The 13,824-nt window shown below is 44.9% G+C and overlaps 1 protein-coding gene across 1 annotated transcript; it reads left to right on the forward strand.

Annotated features, from left to right (window-relative positions):
- Window positions 1–777: 777 nt before the first annotated feature.
- Window positions 778–11,071, forward strand: KRT85 (keratin 85). The gene is made up of 9 exons (XM_056798178.1): window positions 778–1,292; window positions 2,082–2,290; window positions 3,648–3,708; window positions 3,869–3,964; window positions 4,303–4,467; window positions 7,038–7,163; window positions 8,215–8,435; window positions 8,892–8,923; window positions 9,986–11,071. Exons 1-9 carry the CDS (start codon window positions 873–875, stop codon window positions 10,177–10,179), a joined length of 1,524 nt encoding a protein of 507 aa, XP_056654156.1. The 5' UTR covers window positions 778–872; the 3' UTR covers window positions 10,180–11,071.
- Window positions 11,072–13,824: the final 2,753 nt, after the last annotated feature.

Here is a 13,824-nt window from a genome sequence, read left to right on the forward strand (position 1 = left end):
GTATTGACTCCAAGAAGGAAGGTAAGGGTTTAAAAAAATGATCTGATGATTCTCATTCTTGTGACCATAAATAATCTAGAGGAGGTAGTTTAGGGTTTTACTAGGAAAGGAAGAAAAGCTAGAAACAGACCTTCTGGGCTTTAGTTTAGAGGGGACAAATAGGTTATCTGTCTTCTAGTCTCTACAGGCATTGTGAGAAGCTGGGGGATTACCAAAATGACCTCTCTAGGTTTTTGAAAGAGTTTTCAAGCACCAATGTATAGGTCTGGCACGTTCCTGATTTTATGCCAGTGGAGCTGGGTTGAATTCAAGGATGAGGTGGAATTGATAAGAAATGGATGAATACTGAAGGGAGGCAGGAGAGAGATGTAATGACTTTTTCAGGCTTCTGCTCAGCCCTAGAAATCTAACTGCTAGAAACCTTCAAACAACCAACATCCTCTAAGTCCCCTGCAACTCATCTTCCTGGTCTGTTTAGGAGTTCAGCTCAGTCTCTGGGTGTGGGTTGGGGATACCTCACAGGGAGACTGTGTGAAAATTAATTACTTAATATATGTAAACTAGCTTTGAAGATGAAAAGTGCAAACGCACAGTGTTCCTAATAACATCTTCAATACTCTTGCATCGCCCCAGAGTCGCCTCTGAGCTCACCATTAAGATGAGTCCTTGGGGAGTTGCTGGCAACCTCCCCAAGCTAATAAACAAGATAAAATGCATTTTCACTCCTTTTATGCAGCTAACCCCACCTCTGCCCACTAATAAAAGGTCCCAGGCAGATCAAAGAGGAGAGAAGGACTCTGCGCCCCACACTCTCGCTACTGGTACCTACCTGTCCATTCTTCCTATTCCATCGCTCAGACCCCATCAGCAACATGTCTTGTCGTTCATATCGTATCAGTTCAGGATGTGGCATTACAAGGAACTTCAGCTCCTGCTCAGCTGTTGCCCCCAAGACTGGCAACCGCTGTTGCATCAGTGCCGCCCCATATCGTGGGGTGTCCTGCTACAGGGGTCTCACTGGCTTTGGCAGCCGCAGCCTATGTAATGTGGGGTCCTGTGGCCCCCGAATCTCCGTGGGAGGCTACCGTTCTTTGGGCTGCAGCCGGAGCTTTGGCTACCGCTCTGGGGGTGTGTGTGGGCCCAGCCCCCCCTGCATCACCACTGTGTCTGTCAATGAGAGCCTCCTGACCCCCCTCAACCTGGAGATCGACCCCAATGCCCAGTGTGTGAAGCATGAGGAGAAGGAGCAGATCAAGTGCCTCAACAGCAAGTTTGCTGCCTTCATCGACAAGGTCAGTAACACCTCCTAGCCTCTTTGGGAGCACAGGATCCTAGGAACCACAGGATTTGAGCTGCAAATATGGCAGCTCAAAAATATTGTGAAAGTAGGATTTGAACCTAGATGCTCTGGCTCCAATTCTGTCACATTCTGTAATGAGGCTTCCATCTGCTGCACCACAGTACCTCCTATCTTTCATGCAGAGCTGAGCACTAGGCAGGAATATAGAGGGAGAGAATGCAGGATTTGGGAGATCCCAGTCTGATGAGGAGAATGGGATACACCTAGGAAGAACAAGAACAGGGGCAGCTTAGTGGCTCAGTGGATAGAGTACCAGGCTTGGAAATAGGAGGTTTGGGGTTCAAACCTGGCCTCAGACACTTCCTAGCTATGTGACCTTGGGCAAGTCACTCAACCCCCATTGCCTGGCCCTTATTGCTCTTCTTCCTTGGAACCAATACACAGTATTGACTCTAAGATAGAAGGTAAAGGTTGAAAACAAAAGTATCTACCTTGTTCAATAATTCTCCCTAAGAACACTTAAAGGTAGTGTTAGTCCACTGGCTTCTTCCCAAGTGTATATTTATTATTCACTTGGTCCCAATGTCCCAGGCAACCAGGGAGGGTCTTCCCTAAGAAAGGGAAACTGGAAACTGCTCTTTTGAAGGTCCCTTCCCAAGGAGACAGAGGACAGCTAGGGAACAACTACCCTATAGCATGCCTGGCCTCCTAGGGATGAGTGTGGTCTGCTCAGTGGCTGGCTCCAGGCTCTCCCATGATATCTTTCTCCATGGTGCTGTAGGTTCGGTTCCTGGAGCAGCAGAACAAGCTTCTGGAGACCAAATGGAACTTCTACCAGAATCAGAGATGCTGCCAGAGCAACATGGAGCCCCTGTTCAATGGTTACATTGAGACCCTGAAGCGGGAGCTGGAGTGTGTGGAGGCTGACAGTGGGCGTCTGTCCTCTGAGCTCAATCACATTCAGGAGGTGTTGGAAGGCTACAAGAAGAAGTGAGTCCTCTGGGGAGAGTGAGCCAAGACGTTCTCTTAGGATGTGACCCTGAAGCTTAGCATCATGAATAATAATAATAATAATAATAATAATAATAATAAAGCAGCTTAGCAGTGTGGCTTAGAAGGATTGGCAAGGGACTTGGTGAGGGCTGGGAGATTTATTATGTGGGTGATCTTGGATCGTGTAACCCTTGTGCCACAATTTCCCCACAATTCCATCAGAAAACATGGTCATTTGGTTTGTTTCCTGGCAATATTGTATTGTATGGAAACAACTTTAGCAAAGATAAGGACTGGAACTGTAATAAGAAGTTGAGATCTGTCTAATTTCCCAAAGGTCTAATGAGCTCAAAGGCTGATGACTTCCCCAAAAGGTCTCCTGAAGAGAGGTTCCCTATGACATGGTTGTTCCAAGCATTGGGTGATACAAAACCTCCTTCTAAATCGTTCTAAAGTGTCATGGATGGCATGTTCTTTGAGAGAAGCATGAACTTCCCAATGCAATGGCACCCTCATCATTGAGTGTGTATTCTTTAAAACAAGCCAGCTTTGGCCAAGGGAAATGGAGACCTCAGGATTGGCAGAGAATCCAGCCTGAAGCAGGGCAGAGAATTCTAGATTCAGAGCTGGAAGAGTCCTTAGAGACCATGGAGACTAGCCTGCTCATTTTCTAGATAAGGAAACGAAGACCTTAAGAGTTTAAGCGACCTTCCCAGCTAATGTCATTTAACTTCTTGCTTATGCTGCTTATTAAGGGAACAACTGATTGTGTAAATGACTTCTACAGTTAGGTGGGATTTGACCCCCTGTCAACCTGAGTCTAAGTCCATTACACCACACTGTCTTTCCATATCCTTCTATCCATGCAGATTAGTATCTGTTCAACTTAGAGGAAAAGGAAGGGAAGGACATAACATTTATTAGGTATCTCCACTGTACCAAACATGTGCTAAGTGTTTTACAAATATCATCTCATTCAATCTTCACAACAACTCTTTTCATCCTCATTTTACAGTTGAAGAAACTGAGGCAGGGAGCAATTAAAAGATTTGCCTAGGGTCATGCAGCTAGTAAGTGTCCAAGTTTGGATTTGAACTCTAATTTTAGAGAGTTGCTTAGGGCTCTGAGATAATAAGTAACTTGCAGAGGATCACTGGGCTAGTAAGTGTTCCAGTTGCAATTTGCACTCAAGTTTCCCTGGTCCCCAGTCAGGAAGCGTGATCTCCCATGAATACTACACAGAGCAGATTTGGGACAATGCATTAATGAGAACCAGAAATGAGTGTTCAACTTGTGGATTCTTGGACTTGGGTCATGGTACTCAGCTCCTGCTCTCTCCTCTCTCTGTGCCCAGGTACGAAGAGGAAGTGGCCCTCAGGGCCACCGCCGAGAATGAATTTGTGGTGCTAAAGAAGGTAAGTGGGCCAGAGAAATGGCAGCCGTGTGTCCCTTCTAGCAGCTTCTGGGGAACTAATCCCTGTCCCCTCTGAGCCCAAGAGGACTGGGGCGAGGGGAGGGCTCCATGGGAAGTCTGCCAGCATCTGCTTACCTTCCCTCTTTCTTCCCCACTTTCAGGATGTGGACTGTGCCTACTTGAGGAAGTCTGACCTGGAGGCCAATGCAGAAGCCCTCACAGAGGAGATAAACTTCTTGAGAGCCCTGTATGAGGAGGTGAGAAGGGGAGAAGGGAACTGGGTCCCCCGCCCTGAGGCAGCAGGTCAGGAGGAAGAGGAGGAGAGAGTGTGTGCAGGTGTGTTTGTATGTGGATGGGAGAATGGAAGCCATAACAGACCCGCACCTCAAGTCCATCTCTCTGGAGGTTCCGTGCCTGTGTGTGTGTGTGAATGAGAGAAGAGTGGAGCAGGGATTTCAGGGGGAAGCAGGAACCCCCCCAAAGAGGACATCTATTGGCACTTTGCCTGGCCCCTGGCAGGGGGGGGGGTTTCTCTGCCCTCTGGAGGTGTCAGGGACTGGCCTGAATGCCAGGGACTGGATGTTGGTCCCCACAGGAGATCCGGCTCCTCCAGTCACAAATCTCCGACACTTCAGTCATTGTCAAGATGGACAATAGCCGCGACCTGAACATGGACTGCATAGTGGCCGAGATCAAGGCTCAGTATGATGACATCGCCAGCCGCAGCCGGGCTGAGGCCGAATCCTGGTACCGTACCAAGGTAGGTCGGGAGATTTGGTGCCTGGCTCAGAGGTGCCCACAGAGGGATGGTGCTGTTAGAGCTCCCGTTTCTACAGTGCTTGAAGGGCTAACGAGTCTTTTTATCACGACAACTTTAGGAGTTAGGCATTCCCTAATGGGAAATCCAGTAATCTTCCCCCACACCACGCTGAGCTTGTACAGAAGGGTCTTCGGTCTTTCAGGTCCTGCTCCAAAGCTTCCTCTTCCATGGAGGAATCTCTACCTATATCTGTTTCTCTACTATTCTGTAGCTTCCCTTTTTCTCTCTTATTCTTTCTCCTCTTCCTATTCTTGTCCAATCTTGCCTTTGGCTCCAACCTTCTTGTTCCATTCATTCATGTTCTTCCTTTGCCAATATCATGCAATATATTTACATACACACACAAAGTATAGCCACAGCCTTGTGCAGTTGTCTAAGACAGCCAAACTACAAGGCCTGAAAGGATTTCCTCAAAAAAAGAAGAGAGAAGGACAGCTAGGTGTGTAGAGAGTCAGGCCTGTAGTCGGGAGGATCTGGGTTCAGATCTGTCCTCAGACCCTGCCTAGCTGTGTGACCCTGAGTAAGTCACTTAAGCCCATTTTCCCAATCCTTAAACCTCGTCTGCCCTCGAGCCAATACTCAGTAACAGTTCTAAGACAGAAGGTAAGGGTCTTTAAAAAAATGAGCAGAGAGTCTTAGAACCCTCTAGATCTGTGAGAAGCATTTCCAAATGGAATTTCCAATTCTGCCCAAGGGAATGGAAGAAACTAAATCAGGAGTGAAAGAAGCAAAGGGAAAGATTACAGAACTACAGTCAGGGCAGCGACAGAGATCTATGAGGCATCATCATGAAGCATTAGGTTCTGAACTTTATACCAGACTTATTTTTTGACTCACAAAATGGTATTCAAATGAATACACATTAGCCAGGGAATGAGGATCATAAAACTGTCTTTTGGGGAATACAAAACAAAGAAAACCTATTAGGAAAATTTCCATGTTTGATCCTATTCCAGCAAATGAGAGATTTTTTCCCTAGACTCAGTTATAGGACCTCTGATAAAATACCCAACTTCTCAGAGCCTCAGAGAGTCTTGGCTGTTATCCCACAAATGGTTATTTTCTGTCTTAGAATCATTACAAAGTATGGGTTCCAAGGCAGAAGGGCTAGGCATTTGGGGGTAACTGACTTGCCTAGGGTCATACAAGTTACAATACAAGTGTCTACGGTCAGATTTGAACCCAGAACCTCCAAACACTGGGCCTGCCTAATTCCTGCCCCTATTCCATAGCTTTTGATGAACTAAAGGTCCCAAATGTAATCTATAACTGGAAAGCTCTTCTCATCTGTAAAATAAAAAAGCTAGACTAAATGGCCTTTAAAGTTTCCTCTAGCTCTAACATCTCATGATTCTCTAATTCTAAATATTCATGGAAATTCATGCATTTCTGAATATCCATTCATCCACTTGCATTCCTGGCTAGTTGAACCTCAGAAATTCACTCTTCCTGTGTGCATTGGCACTCTCTGCCTCATTGGCACCTGTCTAACCCGTAAAACATAATAATAATGCTGTATGTTGGGGGAATGCCAAAAGGAAGATGCAACCAAGTTCAAACCAGCAATCCAACAAGCATTTATTAGGCAACTACTATGTGCAAGGTACTAACAACTCAAAGATAAAATTAAAAAGCAGTCCCTGCTTTCAAGAAAATGGTGCGCTCCTGGAATGTAGCCTGCTCTGAGCATGTTCTCAATCTAATGGAAGAGACGAGATGGATAGCTGGGATGTGTAGGATAGAGCTCCATGAAAGAGATGTAAATGAAGACACAATGGTGGACCCAGAAGCAGCCAGACAAATGGCCACACATCTACTAGGGCCCTGGTGCAGTGAAAGAGACAGAGCACCTGGTTTCTGAACCCAGCTCTGACACTTAAGATCTGTTTGGTTTTGGTCACATCAATTAAATCCTCACCTATAAAATTAAGTAGATGAACTAGATGACGCCAATCTTATGTCTATGGTCCCATGATTGAGCAGGGAGTAGTAGCTAAAGGACTAGAAATATGGTGGGTGTGTTCACTGGGGACAACTTACTGGAAGAGGGAAGTTTGGAAGGAGGAAATAAGATGAAAAGGTTGAGGGAAGAAAAAGATGGAGGATGCTTAGGCTGAGAATAACTTCAATGAACGTTCAAAAGTGTGAGAATCGCAAGTCACTTAACCCCCATTGCCTAGCCCTTACCACTCTTCTGCCTTGGAGCCAATACACAGCATTGACTCCAAGACAGAAGGTAAGGGCTTAAAAAAAAGTGTGAGAATCGAGTTGGAGGATGTGGGGATGTGGGAGACAAAGGTTAAGTTTGTCTGGTTGAGTAAGAAGAGGAAGTGATGGCGAGGAGATGGCAGATGGTGGAAATGGCTAGAAAGGTCTTGAACCCCAGAATGAAGAGTATGACCAGAAGTGGTAAGATCCACTTGGGGTTCTGAGGAGGAAGAGCCACAAGTGTCTCTGTCTCTGATAGTGGGACTGGCTTCTTTAATCACTTATTTGTTATACCCTTGCAGTGTGAGGAAATGAAAGCCACAGTGATCCGCCATGGAGAGAGCCTTAGAAGGACCAAGGAGGAGATGAATGAACTGAATCGCATTATCCAGAGACTGACAGCCGAGATTGAGAATGCCAAGTGTCAGGTAAGAGTGATTAGATGGAAAGATCTGGTGCAAATGCGTCTGCCACCCTTCTCCTTTCCTCCCAAAGACTTTTCTGAACCCAGCCTTAGTAGATTTCTGTGGGAAGCTTCAAGGATGAATTTCCTAAGGGCTCATGTTCCAAATGGGGAAACCCAGAAGGTTTGTAAGGAACTTTTATTATATCACACATTGTGAGAGGCTGGCTAGAAATGAGAGTCTTGTCTTTGGTTCCCACTGACCTTGGAGTCAGGAGAACAAACTTAGCTCCGATGAGACTCTGGAGGATGTAGGTGGTAGAGTTCTCCAGCCATTCCGATATGAAAATTCCAGGGGCCTTTCTCTAATCACTCCAGAAGGAGAGACTACAGTTAATTGGGAAGAACTTTCTAATGTGAAATTATGACATGAATTGTCAAGAGGGATTCTGGAATATGACCCCAAAGAGCAATAAAATGGGGTCAGTCAGCTATAAACTTTGATCACATAAGCTCTCTGAGATCTGATTTCCTTATCTCTAAGATAAAAGAATTGGACTAGATCATCTCTGAAGATATATTAGGAAGAAAAGACAACTATTCAGTAAATGACTACTATATGCCAGGCTCTGTGCTAAGCACTTTACAACTAGTATTTCATTTGATTGGCACAATAACCTTGAGAGGCAGATGCGATTGTTATCCTCATTTTACAGCAAAGGAAAGTGAGTCAGAGGTTAAGTGACTTGCCCAAGGTCACAAAACTAAGTGTCTGAGAACACATTTAGACTCAGCACTCTATCCAAGGTGTTATCTGACAATTTTTATCTTTAAACCCATTGCCCTCTCATTGCCATGGTGTAGTTTTGAGAGAGATTCTTGGGAGAAAAAAAATTAGATGAAGAATAAAATTAAGTCAAGAACCCTTTTTTTCCTACTTATCATCCCCATTTCCCCCGTCTCCCCCCAGTGACCCAAATTTATCTCCTTCTCTCTCCAGAAGCCTTTCCTCATCATTTGGTGCAAACAAAAACTGTTTTCTCATTCCTTGGTCCCTCTGTGTCTCTCCTCTGTAGCGCTGTAAACTGGAGGCTGCAGTGGCAGAGGCTGAACAGCAGGGTGAGGCTGCCCTCAATGATGCCAAGTGCAAGTTGGCTGAGCTGGAGGGCGCCCTGCAGAAGGCCAAGCAGGACATGGCTTGTCTGCTGAAGGAGTACCAGGAGGTCATGAACTCCAAGCTGGGGCTGGACATCGAGATCGCCACCTACAAGAGGCTGCTGGAGGGAGAAGAGCACAGGTGAGACCAGCCAGAGACGTCAGGCAATGTGGGCAGGATGAAAATCCCATGGAGCCGTATCTCTGACCATTGAAGCAGGACGGTTCCAGGTTTGATGAAGAATTTTCTAATGGAAAATGTTGGCATTGCCTACCAAGAGCAATTGTGGAATATGGGGCCAGAGTGGGTAACTTTAGGGGTCATAGAGCCTACAACCCACAGACCATCCTACTGATTCTAAACACGAGAGGTGCAACTAGAAGAGGGATTTTGGATAAGTTTGTAGGTAGAACTTAAATTTCCTACAGAGACTTTAGGTTTGGGGAATTCAAGAAAGGCACCAAAAGGTGCGGGATCCACAGGATCCAGACCTTCCCTCCACTTCTATAAGTGCGCCATGAATATCATTGTCTTCCCTCAAGGAAGGTAACTTGAGATGAGCAGAACTAACCTTATCCCTTCTTCCTTTTCCCATAGGCTATGTGAAGGTGTGGGCTCTGTGAATGTCTGTAAGTATCTTTCACCCAAACCTTTTGATGAAATGACTTCTTGGGCAAAGTTGGTGGTTCCAACTTAGCAGTCTGAATCCATAGATAACCTGTAGAATTCAGTGGGTCTTCAACCAAGCACCCAGAAATGTTCTTGGGAGGTTCCAGGGGAGAGGGTGGATTGCTGGGGCTAAAGCTACAATAAATAGCTTTCTGGTGGTGGCAACAATGTAGACTATGAGAATTGAGGAAGGCAGTCTTCTAAGATCAATCAGTTTTGGGGCAGTGAGAGGGCTCAGTAGATAGAGGGCCCTGGAGATGGGAGGTCCTGAGTTCAAATCTGGTCTCAGTCATTTGCTAGCTGTGTGACCCTGGGCAAGTCACTTAACCCTAATTGCCTAGCTCTTATCACTATTCTGCCTGGGAACCAATATTTAGTACTAATTCTAAGAATGAAGAGTTAGGGTTAAAAAAAGAAAAAAAAGATCAATTTTTTGTTGTTGTTGGAGAATTAGAGCAGTATTAGGGCACTGGATCCCTGAACTAGAAGTCCTACCACTATTCTGCCTAGGAACCAATATTTAGCCTTAATTCTAAGAATGAAAAAAAAAAGATCATCTTTTTTTGTTGGAGAATTAGAGCAGTTTTAGAGCACTGGATCCCTGAACTAGAAGTCCTACCACTATTCTGCCTAGGAACCAATATTTAGTACTAATTCTAAGAATGAAAAAAAAAGATCATTTTTTTTTGTTGGAGAATTAGAGCAGTTTTAGGGCACTGGATCCCTGAGTTAGAAGTCCTAAATTCTAGTTTCATGGTTGCTCGTACCATTAACTACCTTTGTAATATTGTGGAAGTCACCTCATTTGTTTGGGTCTCAGTTCTCCCATCTCTAAAATGAGTCAGTCGTACAAGATGGTCCCCAAGGTTCCATCTAACTCTCAAATTCCATGACCTACACACTATTTGACATCTGCTTGGTAATGGCTGATCCGATGACATGCCCTGAATGCTAGAGAGAAGACAGTAATGTGTGAGATGAGTCCATTTATTCCCTTCACACTTCTATGTCTCATTCCACAGGTGTCAGCAGTTCCCGGGGTGGGGTGACCTGTGGGGGTCTCACCTGTAGTACCACCCCAGGACTCCAGATTGCCTCAGGCCCTTCTGCCACTGGGGGTAGCTACACAGTGATGGCCCCTGATTCCTGTGGCCCCTGCCAGCCCCGATCTCTGGGCTTCAGCTGTGGGAGCAGTCGATCGGTCCGCTTTGCATAGAGAGCTGGGATCTCATGCCAGAACACACTCCTGCCCTCCCAACTTCCTGCCGCAGAACTGACGATGAATGGAATGTCTGTGTGGTTGCTTCCTTGAGACCGAATTCCTGAAGACTAAGCCTTGCCCTCCCTCCTCCAAATCATCCTCCGTGATAGCTGCCTTTCCACCCCACTCCCTGGCTCCCATTTTAGGGAGCTAATTGCCAGGGCTCTGTTAAACTTCCATTTAAGGGCTCGTTTCTAACTCCCTTCGCTATTTAGTTAAATCCCACTCATCATCATGCTGTCATCTCTGTATTACTCATCTCACTTCTACTGTCACTCTCTAGGATAACACCAATAATCCCCTAATGGCAGGGCAGCCTGGGAAATTTACCCATCCCTCTGGGCAGAGCCAAGAATAGGACTTCTCTAGCCTGGAAACCCAACAGAAAATAGAAACCCAATCCCCAACGCCTGCTTTCTCCTGGCCAGAGATGGAGGGTGTCAGCTGTCCAGGGGTATCTCTTTCAGGAAGCAACTGATTTTTTGTGTGGTTTTGTCTCTGATTATCTTCCTTCTTCTGCGTTAACCTGTTCTGGCTCACCTCCTGATGTGGTTTTGCAGTTGAGAGGCTGGTTATAGCAAAGAACTCCTCCTACCTGTAACCCTTTGAGGGAAGAGGATTGCACAGAAGTCGTACACCTTTAAACATTTCAAAGAAAACGGAATGGAAAGAGGGATTGCTTCAGATCTCCTCCCACTGTGCACAAAAGGTGTTTTACTAATGGAACCAACTAGGGTGGAGAAGAAGGTTAGGCCACTTCTTGTGTATCCCTCTTTGTTGTAAATGTCTGTGGGTGCCTTGCCTTCTGGTTGTCTCATTCTGTATTTCAATAAACTGTTGCAGCGTCTCAGAGGTGTGTATTTGAACAAAGGGGGTGGGTACTCCAGGGGGCACAGAGCATGTCAAGACTGAGCCTGACCTGCCCACAGCCCCTCCTGCTGGGAAGACTAGGGATGCTGGATCGCTTGCATTCAGGAGCTCTGAGCTAAAGTTGGCTGGACCATCGGATTGACTAAGGAAGGGCAAACCAACCCAAAGAAGAAAAGCAGGGCAGTCAACGTAGGCAACAAAGGACATCAGTTTCTTCTTTTTCTTTTTTTAAACCTTTACTTTCTGTCTTAGAATTAATACTAAGTATCAGGTAAGGGCTGGGCAATTGGGGTTAAGTGACTTGCTCAGAGTCATACAGCCAGGAGATGTCTGAGGCTAGATTTGAATCCAGGACCTCCTGCCTCCCTAGCCCAATTTCAAAGAAGAAAAAGAAAAAGCAAGAAACATGCCAAGACTGAGTTCATCATTTTCCTGCACCTGGGTTATCAATAACAATCTACCTTCATGCCTCCAACTTACTATTGTTCAGTTCTCCCCACATTCTCCATACCCCTTTCTCTGCAATGTTTATTTCTTTTGGGGGCTTTTTCCCCCCTTTTTAAATATTTTTCCATGGTTACATGATTCCTGATCTCCTCTGCCTCTCCCAAATCTGACAAGCAGTTCCTCTTGGTTAGACGTGTATCTTCACTTATTTCTTCACTTCATTCCTTCCTGTACATCTCTACAATGCTCAGCCTAGCCCAGGTCTTTATCAGCTCACTGCTGGAGGAGGCTTTCATAGCCTCACCACCATCTTCCCTACCCTAGTGCTTTCCCCCTGCCAAGCATCCCCAGAGCAATGGGATGCCATGAGAACTATCTGGGCAAACCACCTCTCTTTGCCTTCTTACAACAAAATCAGACTTCCCTGCCAATGCTTTAAGACCTCTCAACTAGGGTTCTTCCCCTACTCTGACCACTTCTCACCCCCATTTCAGCATCTTTTCAGTACAGATTCCCTGATTCTGGAAACCACCCCATCCAGGGAAAACTAGCTCTCCCGGCTCTGAGACTTTCCATCGGTCATTCTTCCTGCTGGAAACCCCACCCCCCCTTCCTTCCCTTCTGCTATACTTGGTCCTACTTCTCTACTCGACTTCACATTCCCCTTTCCTTGATTAGAATACTCCTGTTCTGTTCTCCCTTGCTTCCCTCAGCATTGGTGCCCCAGTTCTATTCTTATCTTTCCATCTCTCGCTAGGTCTAGATTGAGTGTCAGTCTCTATCCAATCTCCATCCTTTAAGGACAATCTGGACAGTATCCAGCACATTTCAACTAGGTGGCAGAGTAGATAGAGCGGAAGCCTGGAGTTAAGACAACTTGAGTTCAAAATCCAACTCAGATACTTACTAGCTGTGTAACTCTGGGAAAGTCAATCCCTCTGCCTCAGTTTCCTCATCTTAAAACTTGGGACAACAATAGATAGCATCTAGCTCCAGAGTTCATGTGAGGATTGAATGAGATGGTATCTGTAAAGTGCTTAGTACAGTACCTAGCACAGAGTAAGTCTTATTATTATTATTTAATCCAAAGAAAGTCAAATTGGAAGAAGTCGAGAAGGTGGGCAGACATGTAAGAGATCTGCGCTGCTCTACAGTTTCCTGTCACAGTCACAATTATTACATTCCTCAATAATATTAGCATTTCTCAGGTGAGTTTCTCCCTGTTACTGTCTCTTTCTGGCTTCTTTAGTCAAGACTAAACTCAAGCACCACTTTCTGCAAGAGATCTTTCCAGATCCCCCCAGAAGAAGTTAGTGTCTTCTGTCTACTTTGGTCGTATTTTGCTTATACTCATATATAGCCATGAATCCTCTAATAGAATGCAAACTCTTTGAGGAAAGGAACTAATTTTGCTTTTTTTTTTGCATTGTTTGAACTCTTTTTTATTTATTGAATTTCATTTTTTTTCAATTATGTATAGAAACAATTTTTATAATTATTTTGTGATTCAGATTCTCTTCCCTCCCTAAATAGACTGATAACATTTATATCAGTGCTTTCATGCAATGCATATTTCCATATTCCCCGTGTCATGACTGAAGACACATATCACACATACAATAAAAAAACAAACTCCTGAAGGAAATAAAGTCAAGGATGCAGTGCTTTGGTCTGCAATCAGATTGCATCAGTTCCATCTTTCTCAGCCCAGACTCTTTACAGTGATTGACATATAGAAAAGTGCTTGACAAGTCCCTGTTGTTTGGACCACAGCTACATCCCAGGTTACTTTTCCTGGGAGAGAGAAGGGGAAACTCATTCTGGTGTACCCCAGTCCCAACGGTTTGGCAGCCACTTGGGTAGTTGCCTTGCCTGAGAGAATTTCTCTCAGGAGAAGAAATTGGGACTCAAAATAAAAAGATATATATTAATTGTTTTCATATGTAATTAGGAAAATTAATTGTGTTTTAAAAAAGATAAACAGACTCAGTTTTCTCATTTTTAAAATTCAATTATTGGATAGGCCCTTTCAGCTCAAATATGGCAGACTGTGTGCTGAGATTCAAGTCAGAATGCCCAGAGTTCAAATCCTAACTCTGATCCCCACTAGCTATATCATTTGGAGATCACTTAATCTCTCTAAGCCTCAGTTTCCCTTTCTATAAAATGAGGTGGTTAGACTAATTGATCTCTAAAAATCTATTCTAGTTTGAATTCTATGATTTAATGATTTTGTAATCCTTGCCAAATCTACCAAGTTTGCTCACTCTCCTCATCTTTTCT

The sequence above is a fragment of the Monodelphis domestica genome, chromosome 5 (genome assembly GCF_027887165.1).
Source record: "Monodelphis domestica isolate mMonDom1 chromosome 5, mMonDom1.pri, whole genome shotgun sequence".
NCBI classification, from domain to species: domain Eukaryota; kingdom Metazoa; phylum Chordata; class Mammalia; order Didelphimorphia; family Didelphidae; genus Monodelphis; species Monodelphis domestica.